We start from the raw sequence: 26997 nt of genomic DNA on the forward strand, positions 1-26997 counted from the left end.
CTACTAGTGTCTCTGATGAAGAAAAGGTTTTCCTAGTGCAAAAGACTATGGGATTAATTACAATCTAATTAATTGCTTTGAATGCTCTGCTTAAGCAATTTGTTATTTATGTCAATAGTAAGAACTGAGTGGCATTATTTTCAGTCCTACGTATGGTACTTACCAGTAATGCAGTCTGACTGCACTTAACACTTTGAGTATGTCAGGAGGAGTAGGTCCTGCCCAGATAAAGTACAGTTGGTTTTAAAAAGAAAAAAAGAAGAAAAGAAAAAGAGAGCAGGTAAAAGCCCCAAAAGAATATTTAGTCCAGGGGAAGGGCACACATAGAGGCTGAGGAAAGCACACACCATGCTGGTGATCACCCTCATCCCCACTGTCTGAGGGATGTTCCAGGAGAAGGTGAATCAGGTATTTGCAGGGAAGGTCTGGTGAGAACATTTCCTATTTGAGAAGCTGCAGCCATTTGCAATGAGGGTTTGGGAAGAAGACAAATAGTAGTAGTTCTACAGGTAGGAGCTGAGCCAAGAACTGCTGCCTGAAGCCTTCCCAAACTCCTTCAAAACGTTCTGGAAGGTCAGTGCTCTCCCCATGTTTACAGCCCTGCAGCTGACATACGTGCTTACAGGAATGCCCACTCCCAGGTGAGCTGAGCACTCGACCTAACAGCTGAGTGCCTCAGCAATTGAAGCTGGATAAAAGTCCTCACTGCTAACTGAGCACAGAAAGTTTCTCAAGAGTTTAAAGTATTAAAGTGCTATGGGAGTGGACTGAATTTACTTTCCTTACAATCAGGAAAAAGCAAAGTCGTTAAGAGCAAAGAATCTGATTAACACAGTCACGGTGTTTGCTTTGAGTAAGCAATGAGTTACTAGAAGCAGTCGCATCTTTGATCTCTTCTTTTTCCCCCATCCTATTAAAAAAAAATGCATAGCCCTGGCTTGAATCTTTGGCTCTGTGTGCACAAAATGATTCCCAAGGAGTGCAGTGAGCTTGGGCCAATAAGGTAGAGAGCTTTGCCCTCTTAAGGGCAGCAGGCCTGGGGCCATGAGCTGTGTGCATGCAGCGGTGAGGTGACCTCCCAGGTGGAACAGCACCTGTAGCCATCGCCAGCCCTACCACTGATGGTAGGGAGGAACTGCATGCAAGCCAAGGGAGCTTGCAGGAGGGAGCACAGATTCATATAGCATAGTTTGAGTTGGAAGGGACCTTACAGATCTAGCTGTCCTCCAGCAGGGCACCTCACAGTAACCTGGGTTGCCCAAAGCCCCCTCCCACCCAGCCTTGGGCACTTCCATGAAGGGATTGGATCAGATAAGGGAAATGATCCCTTCAGTCCAGCAGCAAAGGAAAGGTGTGTGAGTACTAGTATTAAGGAATTATAGAGCATTGCAGCAGGAAGCCACTGAACGGCAGAGACTCACATACAGCTCTTGCTAAGTGAAAATAATAAAAAAGAAAAGCTGTGTTTGTTTGAAAGGGTGTTGACATCCTTTAGTTAAGAGGAAGCTTTTCTCAGCAGTTTCAGTTCTGCTTCATAGCAACTGACTCCAGAATCAGGAAGAAGCAGACGATGTTTGTCAATAAACAAGCATGACCATGCTGACAGGCAAGTTTCTCTTTTATCAGGTCATGGTACATTTGGAAGATCCCCCCTCTTCTCCCTACCTCTTCTGTCAGAAGGGATTAGGGCCCGCAGGAGGCCCCAACTCACTCTGAAAAGAATCTTTGTTTTGCTGAGAAATGAAATTTTTCTTATCATCGATTTCTTGGCTGGCTGCACCAACTCAGATTCTGATTCCCAAAAAATGACTTTATCTGGAAGTGCATTGCTAAGCGGGATGGGGCTGGGCCAGTCCATCAGGAGCTGGATGTGAGCAGCACGCTGCCTGTGCTTGGGAGCCTCTGATGAGCCACGTGTGAGGGTGGTGGTACAGAGCAGCACCACCTCCTCTATCGCTCATATCCAAACTAATTGCTGCTCTGTCACTCTTATTTTAAAGTGGTTGATATTTATCTTTCAGAGGCTTCAGTGCTTTTTTCCCTTTCTTTCTTTCTTTTTAAGAGCCTTTGCTCTTGATTGGCTGTTATGTGATTACACTTCGTGTCTTTCATCTTCAAGGTGCATTAATCCAGTTAATCACTTGGCACTTAAGTGCTGGCTGACTGCTGCCAAACACTGCTTTCCCACATAACCATGGCTGCCTTGTCCTCCTTGTGCCTCTCCCAGCCCACTCGGGAGGCGACTGGGCCTCAGCTCCCCTGTGTGACCAGGGGCCATCAGTGAGATCTGGGCAGGGTGTGCGCATTTCCCCAGCAGAGCTGCTGCAGGCAGTTGTGGTGCTGGCACTAGAACACAGGTGAGGCTGACTTTGATCATCAGACACGAACGCTGCACAAACCTGTCATTATTTTGCAGTTAGTCATAACAGAGCAGTGTGGTTGGTTCCATGGAATGAAATCACCTTTCAGTAACTTAGCCCAGGTTTTCCAAATGCAAAATTCAGCTACTTAGAGGCAAGCAGGATTAAACCAGTGATTACTATGCATTACTTCCCAGTGACCCACCTACTTTGCCCAGTGTAATTTTAGGCATTGTTTACTCATCCAGCTTTCCCTCCCATGTGTGGTGCTTACTTACCAGTCCACTGCCTCCCCATCTTCATTCCTGCAGGAAATCTCTGCTGCCCACAGGGCTGGGGAGAAGAGAAGCAGCAGCAGAGTAGGGCTGCACCACGCTGAGATCACAGTCATCTCCGTGTGTGGCACAGTGAGCGCAGGGCAGGCTCTGAAAGCAGAAGTCACCCGCGTTTCCTCAGGCTGCTGGTGAACGCCCCCAGGATCAGCTGGAAGCTTGCCCACATCAGTCCGGGCAGAAGTATGGCAACGTGACACTCGTCAATCTTGTGCAACTACCTGAAAAACCTCAGTTTTCAGACAGGCAAAACAAACCCACTTTTTCCTCTCTTGTTTTTTTCATGCAGCCTCTGCAGTGAGCTCAGTGTTTGCACCATTCCTGGCCTGGTGTGGTGCCAAGCCCCCAGTTCAGCTCTATTCCTCCATTTGCCCATGGGCACTGAGCCTGCTGAGACTGATGGCAACAAAAGCCTCCGAGCCACAGCAATTCACTTCCAGTTGGTTAATAAGGTTTTTAAAGTCCCTTTTAAATGCATTAGCATTTCTCTTAGGAAAAAATTCAAGACAAAGGAATTGAACTGAGTCTTGAAAATAATCTCCTTCCCTGTTACACTTGCACTGGAAGAAGTTAATATCAGGTATGGGACATGTCAGCCTTGGGAAAAGTCTTCTACAGTCAGTGCTGGATGTTTTAGCAGAAAAGAAAACCCCATGACCCCCCTATATTTTTCTGTTCCTCCCATTGCAGTGCCTCCAGCGGGGCAGCAGCTGTGCAAGTTGGGCTGCATTTGACCAAAGCCGGATAAAAGCAGTTAGGGCTTAACGCAAACAAAAACTATGTTCCCAGAAAGCTAGGATTTTAGAAGTGTGAATTGAGAGCTGAATTTTGCTGCTCAGACTTGCTTCTGATCCCTTTCATGAGCAATCAGGGCTGGAATCCAGTTCTAACAAAATGCTTTCAAGCAGCCCAGCCCTCCTTTCCTTCTTTCTCTGGGGAACCACAGCGTGCACAGATGGGGCAACAGAAAACAAAAGTCATCAAGGACATGACAGCTGCCTTTATTCTTTGTTTGGGAGTTGTGCCTGCTCACAAAGCCACCTGCCTGCCCTGCTCTGAAGCTTTGCTTCAATGCCCCTGCAGCTCTGTGCGCGATCTGCTAAATGATCTGGCCCACAAGAAACATTCTAAATTCTGTTGTAGTTGCTACTCATAAAGACATTCTTCCTTCTATCATCTATCATCTATCTATCATCTTCCCTCTACCATGACCTATCTATCATTATCACAGCTAATCACAAAAATAAAAGAATGAACATTTCACTGCCTAAGTGTAACTAATGCCTCTGGCGAGTTGTGTTACAACTATAGCATGTGTGTTTTCCCTTCAGATTAAGGATATAGAAGTCCTCAACTGTGAATATGGCAAGAACACAATCAAGTTCCTTCGCCTCCACAGAGAAGGGAAGAAGCACTTTGTTAAAGAAGTGGAAGTGTGCACGCATCTCCGTCTGACTTCTGCTCATGAGTATCTGGATGGAAACAATTCTTTTGTGATACCTACAGACACCATTAAGAATATTGTCCTGGTGTTGGCCAAAAAAAATGGGGTATCTTTTACTTTTTAGCCATCATTGCTTTTCTTGTCTCTTCACTGGGAAGCATTTGATATGCAGCATTTTAAACAGAAGGACTCTAAGTAGCTTAGACTCTTAACTCTGTTAACTGTGCTCTTGCCTCCCTCAGTCCCTCCTACTGTAAAGAAAATCTCTCTCTTTTAATGAAATCCCACGTTTAGCCTGTGAAACTGAACCAGAATATTGCTGTGATCATTTCAGCATTACATCCTCAGTGCATAAGGCTTCTGCAGTAGCTGCTCTCAGCCCAGGGACTCCAGCTCCCAAACTGCAGAATGGGAGATTTTGAGCTGGATCTGGAGGGTTATTGCAGCATTTGCTGCAAACTGATCAAACAAGTAGGCTTGCCATGTGCAGAGCCAGAATTGAAAGAAATCTGTATTTTTAATATTGAACCTCCCTAAATATTTACAACTAGAATAATCTGCTCTTGTATGTGATGTAATTGCTTCATTCTAATACTATTCTTTGCTGCTTTAGATTTCAAGTATAGAACAATTTGCTATAGATATCTGCAAACACTTCATGACAACATTTTGCCAAGTGGCATACGTCAAAACCTACATTCAGGAAGTACCATGGCAACGTCAATACCAGGTATCTGCAATACTAATGCATTCTGTTGGCTCATGCTGGAGTCATTTATCACACTCTTAGCCTCTGTTTTCCTGTTAAGGTGATGCTTTCTGCATTTTAACTCACACATCTGCTCTGCATTTTAGAATGGCGTTCCCCACATCCACTCATTCATACTCGTTCCTGATGGGATTCGCTTTTGCGAAGCTGAGCAGTGCCGGAACGGTGAGAAAAGACTTTGCTGTTTCCCCTGCTTCTCTGTAAATATTTCTGCTGATGACAGAAGGTGGCTGTAGGGACAGCAAAAGCTGTGGCAGGGATTATAGCATAAGAAAACCTCTCCAGAGGTCTAAACCAAGGAATAATTTTACTGTCTAATTATGTAGTCCTTGGTCGCTGAGAGGCAGCTAAAGAACAGCTGAGTATCGGCCCCGTATTCCTGCAGAAAAAAGCCCATGCAGGTTTCCAGTGCCTTTTGGCATGATATTTTCTTACGTTCACAGTAATGTTGACAACTACTGCACTTTGGTCAGCCTTGATATCATTCATTTTATCTTCCAAAAAAAAACTAAGAAAAAAACCTTTATGCTTTCTTGAGAAGCTTCTGCTTCCAGTATATGAACTGAATTTTGTAATTTCAGCTTTTAAAGAGGGAAAATAATAATAATAATAAAAAATCCTTTATAAAGGCTTTCTGAAGAAACTGCCTTTCCTTCTTAGTCTTTCCTTCATGTAGCCCTTCAGCTGTTTCTTCAGGATTCGCTGCTTGGGTGAACAATAATTGGAAGATTTTCAACTCCCTTTTATTCTCCTTACAAGTGAGCCTTCTCTATCTTTAGCATCCTCTTATGCACCTAGCAGCCAGACACAGACATTTATTTCTCTCTTAACCCCGCATTTTAGCACTTTACTCATCATTAAAATAAGACTTGTGAAGCTTAATAGAATTAAAAGCTTTTTGATTTTGGTTTTGTTTTCCCTGTATTATTTCAAATGATTGGAGGCTCAGAATTTTTTAAAACATGAAAACATCAGAAGCAAATTAATCACAGAATTGCAGGGGTTGGAAGGAGTCTCTAGAGATCATTGATTCCAACTCCCAGCGGTGTTGCTGTCAGACAACTGAAAAACTGCAAAAGCACAAAAGCTTCTGAAAGCACAGGGCCATCCGGCTCTAAAAACTTTGTCTAGGTGTTATAGCTCTAGTCAGCCAGCCAGCCAGCATTTCATTAAAGCACTTGTTGCGAGCAGCTTTTTCAAACAACAGTATACTTTTGAATGTGAGATATTTCAAGGTACACTGATAGTATTTGCATTACATTAGTATCCAAGTATCTTATATCTGAGCAATGAAGTCATCAAGATCTGAACAAATTCCAGTATATTCTGTTCAACGATATCAGGCAGATAAATCTTTAGATCCTGTAAAGCTTTAGTAAAAATGGAGAAATGCAGTCAAAGTAATAGATCCTCCTGGACCCATTCAAAAAGCAATGATGAATGTAAACAAGAAAAGAAATAGATGAAATACAGTTTTAATCATATCCTGTAACAATGTATTAAACAAAACAAACAAACAAACAAACAAACAAAACATTCTAAAAAGTCATGTCATTTGGAAATATCTATCACAGCAAAATTACTTTCAGTATAACCTTCATAGAATCATAGAATGGCCTAGGTTGAAAAGGACCTCAAAGATCATCTCATTTCAAAACCCTCTGCTATGTGCAGAGTTGTCATCCACTAGACCAGACTGCTCAAAGCCACATCCAGCCTGGTCTTGAATGCCTTCAGGGATGGGGCATCCACAACCTCCTTGGGCAACCTGCTCCAGGGCTTCACCACCCTCTGGTGAAAAACTTCCTCCTAATATCTAACCTAAACCTCCCCTGCCTCAGTTAAAAACTCTTCCCCCTTGTCCTATCACTATCCACCCTCATAAACAGCTGTTCCCCCTCCTGTTTATATGCTCCTGTCTTCAAAGGCAGTTTAAGGACAAAATGTGTCAATCCTCCAAGTCAAAGGCAGGATTACTATGTGCCAGGCTTACTCAGAGATTAACTTTGAACTAGGTAGTGTATGTATGAAGAGCACAAAGCAGCAGCATAGGCTTCAGCCAGTGACCATCTATATAGGCTCTGGGTAAGTCTGCATGGTGTAAAGTTCCTCTTTTCTGAATTTGCATTTTTGGCAGCTCTGGTCAGTGAAATTTTCAGTTATCAGTTTGGTGTAATCTAAGTGATTGACCACATGGATTTTTTTTTAGCTGCCATCCAAAATGATAGAAGAAAATGTTCAGGACACAACTGTTAGGTCTTTAGAAAATTATAAACCGCCCATGTAGCATTGATCTGCAACAGCTCATTTTATAAATAGTGGCTACAAGGAAAACACTGTCAATTTGAACCTGTGGGTGGTATCTGTATCAGTGCCAGTTCCTGCTAATTAGCTGAACTGCAAGCATTTGCATTGGCTCCTTGCCCTCTCGTTCTTAGGAAAAAGGATTTTTTTGTTGCAAAACACAACAGCATGGATATGTAAAGGGAATTTCTGGCTGAGGCTTCCAGTCTTTGTGTAACCTACCTTTCAACACTGCTCCATGTTGTTAGAAAAAGCCTCCCTTACCTCTCCTGTGCATCACAGCACCAGTAGCCCATTTCATTTCCCTTTTGAGCAAGTAGTGGTCCCTAAATTATCATCAGTAAGACCCTACTTGATATACATTCCAGCTCCAAGGAAGTGAGAGGTGTCCTCAGTTCTCCATTGCAGATCACTCAACACGATTCTCTTCTTTCTAAACTGAGCTCCAATTCAAGTGGTTTCTATCTTGCTTCTTGCCTTCTTGCTAACATCAGTGCACAGAAAATAACTTTTAGAAGTAGTTAGCCTTGCAGCAGAAATGTGCAGGTCTTGGAGTAGTCACTACCTGATGGCTCTAGAACCACTACTACAAGAGCACAAGCAGAGATCCTTTCTGTATGCCTGGAAAGGCCTCATGTTATCTCACTTTTTTGGCTCACAGGTCCTCTGGTTGTCTTTGCTGGAATTAAAGATCTGAAACTTATGAAGACCACACAGTCTGGATTTGAAGGCTTCTATAAAAATGAACACACCACTCTTCCTGAAAGGAATGACAGGATTTTGTGTGGAGAGCTCTTCTGCAAGTGGTCATACGGCGAATGCAGAGATTTTGACTTTGACTGCATATGGTATATATAAAGTTGAATAATATTTATCACCCAATCTTTGATCCCAAAGTCCCTCTCTGCATCACAGCAGGGTAAGGGCCAGACCTGCAGCTGCTGAGCACTAGCTGCTCCCCTCGGTCTCAGCAGAGGCTCTAAGCATTCAGTACTGGGGCAAAAGGCAATCCCTGGGGCTAAATCAGCTTCTGTCTCCACTGGTTCATCAGCCAGCAGGATTTAAATGGAAAGTCTGTAAATCAATTCAGAACAATTTAAGAGAACAGCTTCACAACTCATTTCTTAAGTACTTTTAACAAAACATTTGGTGGCAAGTAAAGAGTTGGCAAGAGAGGAGCTGGGAGGAAACAGGACAAATACACTGATCTTCTGTGAAATCTCATGTGCTTTTTCTGACAAACCTGTCAGAAAAGACAGAGAAAAGTAGAAAGAAAATAAACTCAGTAAAACAGATTTAGACAGATATTTTGTAAGAATGTGCTTTACCTCTAGGGCCAAAGTCCGGGAATGCATCCTTGAGGCCTTCTCAGGGCCTCCTGACTGTGGGGAATATTCACCCTCTTACCAGAAGACGGTCAACTGCATCCAGATGTGCATCCTTTCTCGAGTGCCACAGGTATCATCTTTCTTTCTGTCGATGCTTTACTTGAACAGTAGTGAATATTAATTGGTCCTTCGAGAGGTCCAAAATGAACCTCTGGCAGTTCAAAGATGGAACTGCTTGGTGGTACAGCTAAACGATCTGAAAAACTATAAATACTCTCACAAGTTCAGTCCTGAGAATTTCTGCTTATCAGCTATGAACATCATGGGGGAGAATACTGCTGCATGCTTGGCAGGACATGAGTAAGGGTGAAAGGAACACTAGAACAGCTGTACATAGTTTGGAGAAGGTAGGTGTTGCTCTGTTTTCTTCACACCGAGGAAAAACATCACTAGGCTGTTGGCTGAGAAACGTGATGATTCATTGCTCTGTTTTCATATTTTCAGGTACAGATCATAGAAGTCATCCTGAACAACAATTTCTATAATGTGGTAGACATGAAGGCACTAGGCTGTACCAATGACAAAGAAGTAAGTAAATGCTCCAGTTTTTCAGTATTGCTCTATAAATACGCAGCTGTGAAGCACAGCAGCATCTCTGTATAGAACAGAATTAAAGGGAAGAAATTCTCCCCTGCAGCCCCAGTAAGAGAGGAGTTACCTTACCTCTAAGGGTGCTCTACACTAACTACAGGAGAAGAATGATTGCCTTCTTATGTTGCTAAGCACAGGAAAATGCTTTGGAGATCGGAGAGATCCACAACATATGTCTGAAAGAAATCACACATTTTTATTGCACTACACTTTTAGCAATAATATCAACTTGTGCAGTTTTAACCAAGTAGAATTAGTCTCATCATCCTTCCACATGACCATGCAATTTGAAATGCCAGTACAATATGGCTCTTCTTTTTCTTTCTACTCCATTGGCGGCACTGCTGAGGCCAGTGAGGAACCTTGGTGCTGTGAGGTTACAAGCAAGTTAGCCAAAGCCATTGACTTATCTCTAGAAGACAGAAGACCAGAACTCTAAGACAGCAGTGAAGGAATAGTTCTGTAGTCATTAGGAACCAAAGCAGGATGGTCCAGAAGCAGACAAGGTATAAACCTATCATCAAGCAGAGTGACAGACAAAGGGGCTGCAATGTATATGCTCCTTCTTCCACAGCTGCTCTGGCTGCTAGACAGGTCCAACTGAAAGTTTGTCCTGTTATCCTCACTTGACAGAGAGAAACTTGGTTACTTCATATTAGAGTTGTTGTTTTGACTGGTCAGTGGTCCATAGGCTGTTTATACTCTGGCCTTCCTTTCAAATCATTGTGATTATCCTACCATCCTATACTACTTTCGGCCTCTTTTGCAGGGACGTTACAAAGCCACTTTCATTTGAGATGACAAAATCTACCATTGAGGTCCAGAAAAAGAATGTAATGGACTAAGGCATGATTTTGAAAGGGGAATAGTTGCAGTTTCTACTGTGGTGGTAATGACACATCCTTGTCTCAGGAATGACATCTGTACTCCTTCTCCACAGGTTCTGGTTCCAGTGGAAACTCCCTATGGCTCCTGTGCTTGCACACTTGGCAGAAAGAAGTACTTAGAAGCACAAAGCCACATGATGAAAGATGAGAAGCAAAGTCGTTTTGGACTGGTTGCTTCCCAGGGAAAGTAAACTTCAGAAATTCAGATATATCAAAGTATCTCCCTGGAACTCAGTGTGATTTGCAGATAGGAGCCCCCTAAATTCTTTCAAAAATCCCAGCTGGAAACATTATAGTCAATTTCTAAATCAGCTATTCCCAGACTTAATGAATTTGACAATCGTTAACATGTTTTTGATACACAAAATAAGCAACTCTGTATACTGTCTATTCATATTCCTTAAGTAAAATGGTTATACAGGCACAATACCAGATGTTTCACTGATGTAACCTGTGACAAGCCCTTGATGCCACACTGATCTGGAGAGCTGAAGTTCTGACCCAACAACCAAATGTAGAATCAGTCAGACGTTGATTTCTTTGTGAAGGAAATAATAAAAAAAACCAAGAATCTAGAATATCTTCTGTGCAGCATGACTAGTTACAGCTGCTTACTAATTTCTCTGCATGTGTTTTGACTGCATGGCTGCTGCTGCTATTCATCAGAATATAGAGTTACTTTATAGTTACTTCTATATTAATCATTGAGGTGTTTGAGGATTTGGGCTATCTCTGTAATTTTAATTAGTTTTCTTTGGTCTAATAATCTCACTATTACTTTTGAGCAGGCAGGAATCAACCAAAGTAACCTTATTATTCTTAGGAAGAGACAGAAATAAAGGATGCATTGAGATAAAACTACAGAACTGGCAGTTCTCATCTCAGAAACTGCACCTACCACATTTGCAATAGAAATCCTGCTCAACTTCTAACAGCTTCTAACCACTGCTTTCATTTTCTCTAAGTACCACTGTCACAGAACTCCATGTGACAGGGACTTCAAATCCAATTGGAAGCATCCAAAGTTATTTCTGAAAAATGCAGATTGGTTGCCTTTGTGTCTCCTCAGTTTAGAGACACTGCAGTGTTCCTCTGAGTATAGAGGCTACATTCAGGAACACTGAAAACTGAAGAACACGTCCTGCACCATATCCCATGACAGGAACTTGCCTTAGTGAATAGGATTAACAGATGTAAAAAGAAGGTGCTATTCAGAATCCTGAGACAACACCTCAGAAATAACAGAGCAAATGATACCACAGAGTGAATCTGCCCCAGATCTGCTGTTCTTTGGTCACTTGTTGATTCTGAAAGCTTCATTAGTGACACTGATAGGTTTTACTGGGGATGTGCATTCTTACCTTGTTTGACTTGATTTGTATTGTACTTGTAGGCTTGGGCTTATGTCTTGCTACTTCTTCTGTGTTTAGGTGCTTATAATTTATTAATTTATCTTTCATGGGCAAATAAAGAGCAATATCAAAAACCAAACAAGTCAGTACTTGACTCTTCATGAAATAAGAAATAAAACAATTTCCTACTTGTATACACACATATAAACATTGTATGGAATAATATTTTAGTTCAGACAGTTTCACCTCAAAAAATGACCAGCATTGCTTCAAATTACAGCTCACTACCAATTGTTAAAAACAAATGGAAAAGAGGATCATACTGAACATCTCAATCGTCACCCTTTTCTAAGCAAAGCAGATCAGTTATTCTGCTCTTCACAACCAACTTATCTTCGACCTGGTGAGAAATGAGTTGTATCAAGTGGAAAGCTGTTTGTCATTACTGTTAGTGCTTCATCTGTGGGCTTACAAGGTAGCAATGGATTAACCTTCCTGGAAGAATGAGGGCACAAAGAAGCAACTAGTTATTGATTTAGGTAATTCTGTGGCTAAAAGCACACATACACTCCTGTAACTTAGTTTCTATAGACCTCTGCACACATGGGCACTCAGCAGCCCTAGAAGGCATCTCAGTACAGCCCCATCGAGCTCTGCAAACCCAAGTCATGCATGTGGGCACATTCCTTACAATGTAAGTATTTAGACAATAGGAGGCAGCCCAAATCTTCTATATGACAACTAGAATCTGACCACAATGGGATAATAATTCCTGACCATGGGACTTAAACACATATTTGGGCACAATCCCTGACCAAATTCCTTTTTACCTTCTTTAGATTTGGTCTCCATCATGGACAGTGAATAGGATGATCTTGGCTGCAGTACGCTCCCTGTTCCCATGCTGACTGGTAGCAGGGCAGGTGATTTGACTGTTGCTTTGCTCCTTCATGCTGCCTCCAGGAGATGGAGGACACTCTAAACTCTCTAAATCACTCATTCAGCGTGAAAGCAAGGAGACCTGCAGCACTGAGACTACTGTCACTCTCACGCCCAGTAACAGATGATCAGTCAGACACCAAGCACCCAAAGCACAAGGCTGGCTTTTAAGCAGAACCCCTGCACAGCTCTGACACTATTAGAACCACAGTTCTGACATGGTATCCAGTAATGCCCATCAGTTACTTCCTCATCTTAACAGCAGCTGTGTTTTCTGAAAGACGAATGGTAGCTAAAAATAATCTGGCTTTTACTTCCTCTTTCAGACTCTCCATTCTCTCTTAAAAAGATTTTTCCATTCTCTCACAGAAACTGCAATGAGTATGTAACGGACAAAATCAGGACAGTCACATTCACAAAGAGAATCAAAGAACCGCAGGGGTTGGAAAGGGTCTCTGGAGATCAACTAGTCCAAACCCCTGGTTCTTAGCACAGGTTGCAGAAGAGTGTCCAGGTGGGTTCTGAATATCTCCAGAGAAGGAGACTCCAAAACCTCTCTGAGCAACATTAGAAAGCTCAGAGAGCAGTAGGAAACCATAGCAAAGATCAGGGGAAAAAAAAATGGTTGCAGTTCAGAATAACATACTCCAAACTCCTTTCCATGCTTGCATTGAGCTTTCTGTAAGGTCACTATTTGTATGAACCAGTTCACAGAGAAGGATACAACCTGGCTGTTTTTTAATCCAATTCACTTGCTCACTAAAACATGTTAAAAAAAAAAAAAAGCACAGTACTCAGCATCCACCATATATATATATGGTATGTATATATACATATATATACATACACACACACACACGTCTTATTTATTATCCTTTTCTCTATCTTAATAAACAATTCATAAGTTCTACTTCACATTTGTTGTTGTTGTTTTTTTTTTCCCTCCAATTCTCTCTTCCACCCCCCTTGGAAGAAGGGGTTGAACAAATGACTGTGTGGTGCGTAGCCACCTGCTGGGTTAAACCACAACAGTCATTAAAACACCTTAAAAGAAAGCACAGTTCTCAGTAATCACCAAACGAGTCCTCACAGTTCTGCAGCAAGGATTTTTACTACTGGAGCAAACATCTTTTAATTTGGTATCATCCATAGATCTAGAAAAGTAACCAATCAAATGGAGGAAAAGAGAATATTCAGTTCATCCTTTGGTAGCATAGCACTACATATTAAACTCCAACAACAATTCTACAAATTCAGGGTGGGTAGGAATACACAGACAGGTACAGGCAGCTGCCTCACATAATCCTTCCCGTAAGTAGATCTAATTCTATACAAAAATAATTAGAGGAATTTCATGTGTAATTTTGCAGCTGCAGCCTCTGACTGGCCTGATACAGACTGTACCTTAAAATTCCCCAGGGCAGGGATGATTCTCTGTATTTGATTGAAGTCTTATAGAAGTTCTCTACTCCCAGTAGGTATCCCTGGCTGCTACCAAACTATTAACAATAAGACTGCAACAAGAATTCGGACTGTGAGTCACAAACCTGCTAACAAACAGATACCTAAAGAGAGCACAGTATGAGGGAAAGGAAGAAAAATGGTTAATACACCCCAGAATCCTATCACATATCTAAATAAACGTTTTACAGCGTAAAGGTTAGAAACTATACAAGAAATCATGCTGCTTTATCATTTATTTATCATAGCACATGCCATGAGGTTTACCTATAGAGCAGATACACATGTGGTATCATCCCTTTCAAATCGCAATACCAGGAACATAAGCAACTCTCCTACCACTGTAGCATCCACAGCTACTGCACTTGGCCAAATCAAAGTGAGTGCGGGACAACTACCTAAGGCAGGAAGTTACAGGAGTTTCTCCTTGTTGTCACAGAACGCTATCCCCACTTAGCTGAAATCACCACACCCATACCCCTCTCCCTTCTAAGCTCCATCCCTTCACAACTGCTTCCCACACCATATTCACTTTTAGCACACTCTCCCACTTATTTCCTGGTTCCCAGCTCATCTTTCAGTCTCATTTATGCAACTCCACATCTCATTTTAGAGGTCATCACAAAACTTTCTGACCAGAGAAGATGGCAAGCCTGGGCAGTGCTAAGCAGTACATGTGTATTATCTCCCAGGCACCAAGAGATAATCCACTCTGCTGTAGCAGTGCAGTAGTGCCAACAGAGCACCTCTGCACCACTGACAGCTCTAGAGAGGGTTAAGAGAAGTACAGATGTTACTGGTGAATGTAAGCAATGCTTCAAATTCTCTCCTTCAACAGCATGTAACACCAGATAAGAAAAAGCAAAACTAGTCCTTAAATATCTTGGTAGGTGGTATTAAAAGTAATCACAAGAGAAAAGAATATGCAGAATGTTTTGGTACTGTTTTAATGGAGAAGTGGAAAAAAAAAATAATCAGGAAATCCAATATATCACAATAAAGAAACAGAAAGTAAAAAGATCTATAAAGTAAACTGAGTTCAAACATAAGCAGTGCTTTATTGGGTTATAGCAAGCAACCTATCAAATAGGGAACTGGTACAAACAGATTGAACAAGACTCTCTTTTAACAGAGATGTATGGTGACGACAGCTTCTTTCAGGTTTTAAAACAAGTATTCAAACTGTTAAGTAAAGAATTAAAAAATAAGCTATTACAACACCAATGACAGACAATATTAAAAATGTGCAGGTTTGTTTAACAAATTTCTGCATAATGTTAGAAAACAAGTTATCATAAATTAAAGTGATATATTTTTTGTTTGCAAAGCAACACAAACTTTTAAAAACCAGCTATACTTTACATAGAGCTACCATTATAAACAGGTGAAAACAAGCCGAAAATTTAAAGGACAGCAAAAAATACACAACCCAGTTTCACCTGTCAGCAACACCTTCTGCTATCGAAGGGGTTATGATAGTTTTATGTACAGCTTTAAACATTGCGGCATACCACAAATAAACCTTAATAAGGTCAAAATAGGACCCTCTGCAAAAAAGGGTGAGTTGGTAAGTGTCAGCCCCATCCCAGAATTACAGGTAGTAATAGTTTTAGTAGGTCTTTATTGTACACCAGAAGATACTTCCAATGGTTTATCTCTCCCAAAGATGCACGTAAACTTTTATTCTTCTTTTATTTGATTTTTTGGTATATAAATAAATGATGTTAAGAACATGTCTGGCTCAAAAATGAGAATGACATACCTCCCTTTTGCTCTGGATACAGTGATATAGCTATCTCAACATGCTCACTGACAAACCCTAAAAGAGAAAATCATTATGCACTATGTGAAAAATACACACCACCTCTCTCAATTCAGACTCAGTATACAGTATATTGCCAACTCTATCCAATAGGATAAATATCTAAATTTGGTTTAAATTCTTAATATATTCTCTCTTTACAAAGTTCCATCACATGAAACCAAATTGCTTATTTACTGTTTGAGGCACAACATGACCCCAACTAGACAATTCGCTATAGAGAGTTGTTCTTTAGATGTTGTGTCTGTAGAGGTTTTACGTGATATTCATAGATTTTCAGCGCAGGCCCCAGTTTTAAAGAAAGTCCAGTCAGTACATCATTTCTTGTCATCAACAGTAATGATTTGCCATCAATTTCCTATAAGAAGAATTAAAGAATTGATAAAGAAAACGTACAAATCTAATAGCTGAGAACAATCATGCAACAAATGGAAGACTACTACAGAGGATCGGTGAGAACAGAAATAGTAGCCTTTTATTTTCCTGGAATAATTATTTGCAGCTGCTAACATCTGCTGTTTGGTTTCTCACATGCTCACCTGTACTGACTAATGCATAAATACTATTTAGTCAAGCACAAAACCCAAACCAGCCTCATTTCAAAATTCCCTCCTTGTACATCTGTTTGTAATTAATAGGTGCATGTACAGCTTGCCTAACTATCAGCCATTAAGCAAAGGACACACTCAAGGAGAAGGCAGTGAAATTTTCAAAATGTCAAGTTTCAAATTATCACTGACAGCAGTGAGCAAGTTCAGACTAGTCAGTACCTGCTAAGAACTTCAGGTGCCTGCTTTAAATGGCCAGCTTCCCACACATCCTGCAGGGAAAAGGAGACTCCTGCAATCAGAACTTTTACAAGGATCCAACTGCAGAGCTCAGCACTCCAAAGGAAATTCCTTCAGCTACTATGGAAGAGGTAGCAACTTCCCAGGCTGAATCTCCACAACAGCTACATACTGCTTTTAAATCATTGAGTTTTCATTCTTTTCTCCCCCCACCCCACCCTTTTTTTTTTTAAACTTTATGCTTTTTTTTTGCTCATATCTTGACTTTCTGACCTATTTAGATTAGAAATCCTGCAGGCTTTTTTTTTTTCCTCCCCCCATCTGATAACCTTGTCGTATGTTTGCAGATTAACTGTAAGTGATCTTCCATGCATCAAAAAGAACCCACTTCTCACAGCTCCCACTTCCATTTCAGATACATGACCATCCTTTTATTTATACTGTCACAGTTTAATCACTCTGCACTACCCAAGAAACCAGCTTCACCTACAAACCAACACATCAACTGGTGCCTCACAAGGCCATCACAGCCCAGTCTTTAATGTTATGATGCTCTCTTGCACTGGACTTCACTTTGCTGCACTCTTTTCTAATTTAATTTAAAAAATAAAATTGAATTTGGTATCAATAGCCAACAAGTTCAAACACCTGCATATATTGTTGTTGTCCATTACTATATATTACCACAATTTTGTGTTTTTATAAATACCATAGATGAATACCACACATAAAACAGTCCCACTGCAAATGTTAAAAAATTGTTGTGGAGATGTTACTGATCATACCTTTGGTTACAATTCAACATGAAAAAATGACAAAGAAGGCACATTAGAGTTCTACAGTAACTTGTCCGGACTGATCTTTCTCATAATTTGATAAAGTTTAAAAATACAAGATAGATGGAAAATGTATAATATAACCAAATATCTGCTGAAAATGGAATTTCTTTAAAACCTCACCAAGAGACATAACTGCTAATCCCTCCAGAAGAGCACAGTGTAACAGTATTTCTGAAAAATCACATTTCCAATAACTTTTTACCCATTTACAACAGGTACCTCCTTCCAATTTCTGTTGAGAATGTTAATAGTTAAAAACAGATGATATTTTCTTGTTTCCATTTTTCACAATTCTTTTTGTGGAAATTCTGACACCACTGAGTATTTTGCTCATTGATACGACTGATCTGAAGTTGCCTTTTCCACTGCCGTTCAATGACGTTACGGAGTAAGAACAGCCTCCAGCTTGGAGGGATCCAAATGAAGAAAATCTGGAACCTGGAACAGGAGAAACTCCATGAATAGGTAGAGAGAATTTATTTTCCTTTTCCTTCTTCTTCCACATGGTTCCTGTGGATTTAAGAAATGCTGGGAAGTAGATCGTCTAAGGATTTCACTGAATAGAAAAATGATCCTCTAAGCACATCTGGGTAGGAATGAGTAAATATGTATTTAAATTCCAGTGCGTTACATCTCTATGTCTATTTTATGATTTACTTTCACCTCATTTTGTTTTCTTTCCCCTTAAAACTGCTTCCATAGATTTTGTATGACTTTTTTAAAGTTTTGTAGACTTTGTATGCTTTGGAGACTTCTATGGAATTCTTCTCTGCTACTTCACTATTTTCAGGATATTTTTCAGGATGCAACTTCAATGCCAGCTTTTGTTATGCCCTTTTAGTGCCATCTAGAGAGGCATCCCTCTGCACATCTAGAGCTAACAGTAGTTCCTCAGCTGCAATAGTCAATGTATTGTCTTCAGCAAATTCCCATATGACCACTCAAGAATCAAGTCTGTTCTTTCTCCAAGTGACTGAGAACTAGCGTTTTACACGATAGCTGACAAGAAATTATAGCAGCCAGCATGCCCACATGCTCCTCCATGCCGTGGATCTGATAGAAGATGGTAGCAGATACCAGCTAATGTCAAACCTGTTTCCCTTCTGGTAAGGCAGAGCAGCACTACCATTGGGTTCCTTAGGCTCAGCTGCATAACACAATACTAATGGTAAGAAGCTGTAGTGAAGGTCAGGTATTGCACTAGCACATCTCAGGACATGTCAAAAAGATTCGATCTTCGAGCAAGCCAAAGCCCCCTGTGCTCCCAAGGCTCCTAGAGAAACCTCAGCCATGTACTTGCAGATAGTAGTTCTTTGAAGATGTTCACACTCTCACCCACATCTGGTCTGCCTCTCTCTTTAGTTATCCTGTGTGCCCAACTTCTTGGCTTGCCTGGAAAAATTTGCTCGATGTTATTGTTTTAGATATTGGGCCACATCTTCCAGTTGAATCTTTTCAAAGAGGTCATACAGCTTGCTGACATCAGTGAAACTCCAAGAAAGAATAATGTATAACCATCATACAATCATCATGCCCTGCTAGCACTTACAATACAGTTATTAAAACATTCTGTAGTCCTTCAAATGTTTTTTATTCTCCTTTAGAAGCATAAGAAAAAAAAAAATAATCACATCTTAAAAATCCTTTGAGTAACTTGCGTCATGTGAGTCCAGATGTATTTAGATTCATTAAAAACATGGACTTTGTTAGTGTTACGTAGAAGCTGAACATATTAATATTTCTTGAGATTACATTTTGAACTATGGATGTCTTGCAAGAAAATTGTTGTGCTAACCCTTCTGAAACTGTTCAGTGGAAAACAATTTCACAAGTGTTGTAGGTGAACTGGGATACGTCCCTTCACCACTTACAGCCTCGTTCCCCTTCCAGTATATATCCAGAGCAGTGGCAGATCAAACAAATTTCAGATTCTGGGACCCAGACAAGCTGCAGAACAAATGGCATTTAAAACCAGAGATGGCCACAGTTTCAGCTGCACACCTCGTGACTGCCATACCTGGAGAGCCTGTAAGATCCTGATAACAAATACCATAAGTATACAGAGTTAAAATTAGTGTCTTCTGAACAGTGCAGAGGAAACAAAACAACACTGCTGTCAAGAGGATAGAGATAGGATTGTTCCTGTAGCAGACAGGGAAGGGTCAGGTAGAGCTGGTTCTTGCCTGGAGAACCAGGTACTTGCTGCTCTCTATGCTGCTAAGTGAATAGAGGTGGAAGGGAGCAGCAATGATTTCCACTGCAAATCATTCTCATTCTCATCTCCTGGCTATATCTTGGTGGCACCTGTTAGCTTCTCTCCAAAGCTTTAGCATAAAGTGGAGTTAGCAACAAAACTATACTTCTGCCCATGGCAGCTTACTGCCCATCCAACCTAACAGAGCCATGGCAATATATTGCTAAAAATAAGCTTACTTCATCTTTCCTCCTGAAGCCACTTGCCCTCACTGCAGAGTACGAACAAAACCTGTACATGTCACTTCTACATGCTATTTTCCATCAGGCTGTTGCAAATTGCTTTGCCAGAACTCCTGAGCTAGCCTCACCTTGCTGCTGCAAGATCAGTAGTAATTACTGCAGTATTATTGACAAGCAAGTTGGTGTGTAGAGAGGTTAAGGCATGTGATGAAAGTCAGAAAGGTATCTGTCAGAATAAGGAAAAAACCCAGAGGCTGCAATTACTTGGCTTGTGTTTTTCTCATGTCATGTTTCCAGGGTTGTTGAGAAGACATGAATGCTGGTATTAAGAAATTGTTAAACTTAGGTTTTTGGTTTTTTTTTTTTTAGTTTGTTTGTTTATCTATCTTCAAATTCTCAAAAATTATTAGCAGCTGCAGCAAAAGCCACTCTGCCTCCTGCCAGAGAATCAGCCAGCACCTCCCAGAACAAAGAGCTAAATTTAGATACTTCTTTATACTCATCAGTTCCAATCAGATGGGACTTCATAGCCTAGGTGCAGAAGGTCAGCAAGATCAACAATAACTCTATTTCAGTTTAGATGTACTGTTCTCCAGCAAAGCTGGCCATATCTTACTCTAGCTCAGGCCTTGGAAAGTCAAGCCATCCATTTCAATAACTAAGCACAAAAGTTCGTGGAATGAATCACAGAAGGGTTTGGGTTGGAAGAGATCTTACAAGATCACCTACAGTTCCAGCCCCTCAGCTGAGGGCAGGGTAACCTTCCACTAGACCAAGTTGCCCAAAGCCCCATCCAAACTATCATGATAATAAGTTTCCTGGTACTTGCACACAAGCCTACAAATTTATTACAGAATGTACTGAACTGACAATCTGCAGATTAAAGATCCTTCCCTATGGAACAAGCAAACCACAAGCCAAAAAGCAAACAGCCCTATCCTTCCTCACTAATATACTTTAACAATGTGCTGACAGGCAAGTTACCAAGGAGCGATACGACAGCTATGCTCTTTGCAAAACTGACAAAAGAAGCCATTCATTAGCATCAGAAAGTGCGTGTATAATGTTGGCACCTGCCATACTGAGACTAACTAATGCCATATAGTCTACTGAAGTTAACTCTGGGGTCAATAATGAAAAGGCTAAAGTAGTAACAACGATTTCTGAAATGTGATGCACACTCCCACAATTGTTTTTCTGTGGAAAGCAGTCCATAGATGTCCCTTTAACTCATTTTTCTCCAGTATCCTTTTCTTGTCATATAAAGGCAGGTGGAAAATTATCCAGCTCGTAGCTTTTGCTCAGTTCAAGGATCTAAACTCTCCAGGTCTTCCTGATGCCTACACTTCCCTTCCACAAGCCCCAGAAATGAAGACCCAGTCTCTTCATCAGACTGGAAGTCCTACAGACATGCTCATGAGAGTATTTGCACAGTATACTCAGGAATAAGGAAATAACCATTCACATTTTAAACCAGTCCAAGCAAGAAAACTTGTTTAGATTCCTCGCCTTCCAGATGACACTTCAAACATACTTCATTCCATTATCCACATCCTGTAACATGGTACTATTAAACTCCCACAGGTTTTCATTCAATAACATACCCGATCACCTAACCTGGGATTTTCCCAATCATCAAGTCCACCACAAAAACATGCAATGGGAGAAGGTGGAGGCAATCAGAGTGTTTCCTAGCAGACTTACCTGTTCTTGAAAAGCACTGGCTTGTTCTTCAAATCCAGCTGTCCTGAAATAATTCACAACATCTCTAACAGCCCAGTCAGCAGGATCTGGAGGTCTCCCATTTTCTACTGAACTGCAATACACAAATCCAAACAAATAATCACTACTTGTCTGTAGAGTACCTGCTGCTTCTTTGTAGACAACCTATGTATGTTCCCTTCTCTGTTCCTCCAGGAATAGTGCCCTTCAACACAGCTGCCACTGCTCCAATAGAGAAGAATCACTGCTTTTCTGTTCCATTTCAAAGACCTGATACCAGGGATAAGTGACATACTCCTTCCTTCAGAAAAGAAGTACATGAGAATTCACATCAGCCAAAGGCAGTCAATCAGGAGCTTTGCCTGTGAATGTGTTGCCTTTGCAGAACAGAGGCTACCATGTCTGAGGCATGTGGTCTTTCAAGACTGTAGTTTGTTTTCAGCTATCAAGCATTTATATAAAATTGCAGTATGTAGATTAGTCTTCTCCAAGATGAGACTGTGCTATATTGTAACATGGGGAACACTACTGAAAACTACCTTTAGCTCATAAAACAAGAAATTAGAGGCACCAGTGATTGAATTAATTGCTCAAAACATAGAGCCCTCCAAAATTTCTTTTTGACTTTTCTTTAGAGAAATACAGAGACACTCTAAATAAGTAAGAATGCAAGAAAATATCTGTTCAACGCAATCAGATTTCTTCTGTGATTGACCTCAAGCAATTACTTTCCACAGTAGCAAGACCAACCAATCATTCATGTTGCTACTCTTACCCTGCATTTCTTATCCTCTGCCTGTTATCGTGTTATCTCAGATAACCTTTGTGTATCTGCAGACTCTTGGTGAAACACAAGATGGGTTTGATTGCCCGTCCTACAGCAGTGTAGGAGGATGAAGAACAAGATGTCAGTCTTCAAATAAACTTTGACAACACGCCTCTCCAGCTGGACATCCTGCACAGATGTTTTCCACTGCCCTGAATCCTTAACCATAATGTTAACGAAGAAATAACAAAACCATGCAGATCACAATACCAAATGGAAAGGAAACTTAGAGACTCGTGTTGCAGCCTCAATATCACACTGTATGCCATAGTTGGCCTTTAAAAGCAATTTCTTTCACTTATCACATAGAATATATATACATATTTCAGAGCAAGGAGCAAATGCCAGAGTTTCTTGCTTTTGCTCATGAAGTAACAACTTTATGAATTGCTTTGCTGATTGGGATTGCAGAGAAAGGCAACACTCAGCAAAATGTTAAACAAGACTATCCAACTTATCAGAGCTGCACCTGAAGGTTTGGTGATTTTTTTTTTTGTTTGTTTTCTGTTTTTGGTGCTGTGCACATTCTGAGGCTTAAGAAATACAATGCTGTGGAAAGCACCATACAAAACCTATGTGTATTTGTAGAACCAAGATTTGAAGAATTATATCTTTGGATTTTCCCCCCCAGACACCTGCAATGACACATCTTCAACCAATAATTAAAAATAAACAAACTAAACCCCAAAAACCCAGTATTTATTTAAAAAATAAAAAAATTCTCAAAGAACAATTTTATTATTCCTAAAAAGTAAATGAAAGACTCAATCTGTCAAAATACCTAACTGTATTTTGCTTACTTCCAAAAGCATTTTCTTTTTGAGTTGACTGTGATCCACCCACAACGTACTTCAGCCCAAGTGTATCAGTTTTTCATACAGCTCTTTTACTGCAGGGAACACAGCACTTGGTCTAGTCCCACCCTATGCCCAACTGCAATGCCTTCAAGAGCCCCACCTTAGTCATTCCTAACCCCAGGAATAACGGCAAGTTCCTACCTCAAGGAATAGCATCATGTCAGACCTCAAGCAAAGCCAATTTCTACAGCTACAGCTGCAGAAAACTCACAGGCATGTGGCATACTGTCAGGGGCTGGCTGGATTTTAAATCATCTATCCACACAGATGCTCATTTGGCTTCTAGACAGCCTTGTCCTCACCCTGCTGTTGCACACGGCTCTATTCTTTAGACAAGAAAAGGGAATATATAAGAGCCACAGTTTAGCCATATACCAGTTTATACCAGACATCCTGGATTCCCTAAAACCTTAAGAGAGCAAGTACGTTCGGTTTTATAATCAGATACTAGGTGTACTAACAATGAATAAAGATTTGACTCGTCTTCTGTTTGCCACCATCCCTGTACCTTTATTGCCATCATGTGGCCAAAGCAGCAAGGCCTGGAAGAATATAACTGTGAACAAACAGATTTTATCCAAGCTATTTATAACCACTTCAAGAAAGTGCCAAATACTTCCTTAGTAGACAGGCACACATACATACTATGTACTTTTCTTTAGAAACCACAGCTTATGCTCTGTTTAATTATAATCACTACCAGTTTTAAAAAGCCACTATTGCAATTAGTAATTGGGTCTTTATCACCTAAGTCTTGAGGGAAAATGATTAAATGTAAGCTGTCCTTGTTCTGACTGCTTCTCTTCTTGCATCTGCCATGGAGTATCAGGTGCAGAAGAAAACTAAAGGTGGCATCTGAGAGGCATAATCTATGCATGGTCACTAAGCAGGGAAATGCTTTTTATATTGATGTGGTAGAGCCGGAGTCCCAAGTTAATGGGGAAGATGCATACTTCATTGGCTACCAGCAGATCTTTTAATGCTGTGTCATAATCATGAGTTTCAACAGTATCCATTATTATTATTTATATTACTTGGTGATAGGGAGCCTAACCATTGTCATATTTTCATGGACAACTCGTGGCAAAGAGATCTGAAGGACAAGAATGAGGTGCAGCTTCATAGAATTGCTGCAGTCCAAGAGGACAGGTGATAAACTCTTTCTAGTTCCTTTCCCTTTGTTACTTATCAACAGAGCATCTATAGGCCTAATACAATATAGCTGTTTTTCCACACAAAACTTCACTCTTCAGACAGTAAGATGAGGAGTAGCAATCCCAACTGAAGAACTGATGACCTTCAAGGATAAGCAAATGCTTCTAAAACAGTTCCTATTCTTTAGCCTGCAGCGCACCAAATTGCAGAAAACGGCAGAGCAGAGCACATCATGTCTTTCTTTCCCTTATTCCCACCATAGGTCTGAAGGTCTGTTTAGGGCTTCCTCAGCAAAAAGCTTAAAATATTTGCTTCAGAAGGGACACGTGCTGCTTCTCAGCTCAGGATGGCTGGGCAGTCAGCAGGGAGATGCATACATCACCTCCAAAAAGAATAGCAGGAGACATTTACATGGGACACTTCTCCCCATCAGACACTGGTTCTAGAAAGCACACAGACAGACACATTAGGCACCATTTGCTGCTTTGACTTTTGCAAGTCCTTCCTTAGAAGTTTCACCTTGTCAGTCAAAGTGGATGGTGAGAGGAGCTTTCCCCACAACAGCAGACAGATGAACATGGGCAGAGCATCAGTTGCTGTGCTACCACTTGCTTTGGTCACTAGCTAAGATAAGAAAACAACAGAAAAATGAATACTACCAACTTGTTAGCTTCTGCTCTTCTCCATTGCTGTACTATCCTGCATGCCACTTTAAATCACTTCAGTGCCCTAGATTCTTTCATTTCAAAGAAGAAATGCAATAAAACTAATTGAGAACACAGATTGGTAGAAATAAGCAAAGATGGAGGTCCCCACCCCTGCCAACCATATTAAGTCAATGGAAAAATACCATCAAAATTCACATGCTGTTTACATAACCCGAACTCCAAAGAATCACTTACTTTTTGACATCCAGAGAACCATTTTCCTTGTTTTCCATGTCAACAGTTAGCATGGAGAAGAGAGGTTTCCTCAGCAGCTATTAACAGGAAAAAAAGCTGTGTTTAGTTACTGGTGGTACGAAAAGAACAACGTAACACAACAGAAACAAGTATTCTATACAGATGCAACTGTTTCCACCTGAGAGCAAAAGCACTGCAGAAGACCACTTCCGTCAGAGCCTTGGTAAAGCCAGTAATAACTAACGCATTAGGAAAAGTTTGCTTGTGCTTTGAACACAGGAAATAGCACCTTTCTTGATTTTAAGACACAAAGCATCACATACGATCCTTTTTTAAACTGAAACAATTTTGATCTAAGCTACGTAGAGAAAAACCAGCCTGCAATATGTCTACGGTTGGATACCAAGCGTGCTCACAGTGCCTTCAGTCACCCTGCTGTACTGAGGATCCCAAGCAGAAGCATTACTCCTAGCAAGGCTTGGAAACCTACGCCCTTGTTTTACAAAAGGGGATCTGAAACACCGATGAGAAATACAATTTCTACCTCAGTCACAAACCAGCTGGCAAAGCCGAGTCACTGATCGAGTCCAAAACTCCTGAGGCCTAATTGTGCACCTTCTCCGTCAGCCCATCCTTCCTGTGCTTCGCAATGCTTCCTCTATGCACACTGAGCTCGGAGGGGGAAAGGACCGTACAAAGGACACGGGAGGAAAGCCAGCCCGCTGGCCGCTCTCACCGCCCCAGGGAAGGCACAGAGAGCAGCCCAGCCTCCTCCTCCTGCTCTCAAAGGCATTTCTATGTCGGGGAGCACCGTAACTACCCACGGGCTCGGGATGTTCCCGCTGTAGCGTTAATGGACGCCGGCGGTACGACTCAGAGCTCGGGGAAGTACGGAACAGGGAAATCGCGCTCTTCAGCTTAAACTTTGCAAAAGCAAACGATAGCGATTAACGCCGCTGCTTACATAAAATAAAAGGAAAGAAAGGAACCCTTTATTAGGCAGTTACCAGCAGCAGGGAGCAGCACCAAACTGGCGGGTGTGGATGCTCCTTCCACGCTGAGCCCGGAGCACTCGGCGCTGCCCGCGGCCGCCGCTCGGCGCAGCCCAGGTGAGGGCACTGACAGCCGCCGGGACGGAGCTACCGCGACCCCGCCCGCACCTGGGGGGCTCCCGGCGGGCGCTGCGTGACACGCGTGCACCATCTTACGGGCATCTCCGGCAGGCAGCGTGGCACCACATTGTCATTATTTTTTCGTCCGGGGGGGAAGGGGCGGGGGAAGCAAAGACAGACGGACCTACCTACGGGCAACTAAACCGAAGCATGGCTACGCGATGCTCCGGCGCGGCGGAGCCCCTGCCGCCAGCCCCCCGCCGGCAGCGGGGCGCTCGGAGGCGGCTCCGTACGGCAGCGGGCAGCGGCCCCGCCTGGCTCCCGGCCCGAGTGACGCCGCCGCCACACACGGCCCCCACCAACCTCCGCCCGAGTCATGGCGGACGATTTAAAGGCGCCGCTCCTACCTGCGGGAGGGGGCCGGCTGGCTGAATGCCCGCCTGCCTCCTCGGGGCCGCAGGCGAGGGGCATCGGGCTCCTGCGGCCGCTTCCACTCCTCCTACTCACAAGGGTGTGCCGGGGTGTGCCGATGGAGCGGGTGGTGGAGGCGACGAACAACTCCGTAGATAGCTTTGGAAAAGAGCCTCGGGAAACAGGAGGGAAATAGGAACAACCAGGCGTTGCAGAATTGGAGAAGTTGTATCCAACTACTTCTGAAGTGAGTTTGTCAGTACGTGAGTGGGCAGCGAGCGCTGAGCTGCCTCTGAAACC

The 26997-nt window shown here is 41.9% G+C and overlaps 3 protein-coding genes across 6 annotated transcripts in view; 1 reads left to right on the top strand and 2 right to left on the bottom strand.

The window, feature by feature from the left end:
- LOC107317543 (uricase-like) overlaps window positions 1-11700 on the top strand; it is a 24669-nt gene extending 12969 nt beyond the window's left edge. Inside the window, exons 2-8 of one of the 2 annotated variants that reach the window (XM_032446183.1) lie at window positions 4024-4242; window positions 4750-4866; window positions 4992-5070; window positions 7871-8057; window positions 8544-8667; window positions 9042-9125; window positions 10129-11700. In XM_032446183.1, the coding sequence (XP_032302074.1) occupies window positions 4024-4242; window positions 4750-4866; window positions 4992-5070; window positions 7871-8057; window positions 8544-8667; window positions 9042-9125; window positions 10129-10266 (948 nt within the window). In that variant the 3' untranslated portion in view covers window positions 10267-11700. Of the gene's footprint in view, window positions 1-3662; window positions 4243-4749; window positions 4867-4991; window positions 5071-7870; window positions 8058-8543; window positions 8668-9041; window positions 9126-10128 lie in introns of those variants that run through there. The other variant, XM_015870378.2, reaches the window with a different exon arrangement.
- DNASE2B (deoxyribonuclease 2 beta) overlaps window positions 1-21518 on the bottom strand; it is a 29052-nt gene extending 7534 nt beyond the window's left edge. The window contains exons 1-2 of the mRNA XM_015870377.2: window positions 21417-21518; window positions 2639-2785 (exon numbers count right to left, since the gene is read on the bottom strand). Of these exons, the coding sequence (XP_015725863.1) occupies window positions 2639-2751 (113 nt within the window). The 5' untranslated portion in view covers window positions 2752-2785; window positions 21417-21518. The remainder of the gene's footprint in view (window positions 1-2638; window positions 2786-21416) is intronic.
- SAMD13 (sterile alpha motif domain containing 13) lies at window positions 14752-26629 on the bottom strand. Of its 3 annotated transcripts, none has more exons than XM_015870379.2 (4): window positions 26475-26629; window positions 25175-25251; window positions 21417-21528; window positions 14752-16007 (listed from the first exon to the last, which is right to left on the bottom strand). In XM_015870379.2, exons 2-4 carry the CDS (start codon window positions 25225-25227, stop codon window positions 15864-15866), a joined length of 309 nt encoding a protein of 102 aa, XP_015725865.1. In that variant the 5' UTR covers window positions 25228-25251; window positions 26475-26629; the 3' UTR covers window positions 14752-15863. The 3 variants fall into 3 exon arrangements, with proteins under 3 accessions (XP_015725865.1, XP_015725866.1, XP_015725867.1); XM_015870380.2 differs by lacking the exon at window positions 26475-26629 and adding an exon at window positions 26182-26419; XM_015870381.2 differs by lacking the exon at window positions 26475-26629 and adding an exon at window positions 25719-25856.
- Between the last annotated feature and the right edge of the window lie 368 nt (window positions 26630-26997).

Source organism: Coturnix japonica, chromosome 8 (genome assembly GCF_001577835.2).
Source record: "Coturnix japonica isolate 7356 chromosome 8, Coturnix japonica 2.1, whole genome shotgun sequence".
Lineage (NCBI taxonomy): Eukaryota > Metazoa > Chordata > Aves > Galliformes > Phasianidae > Coturnix > Coturnix japonica.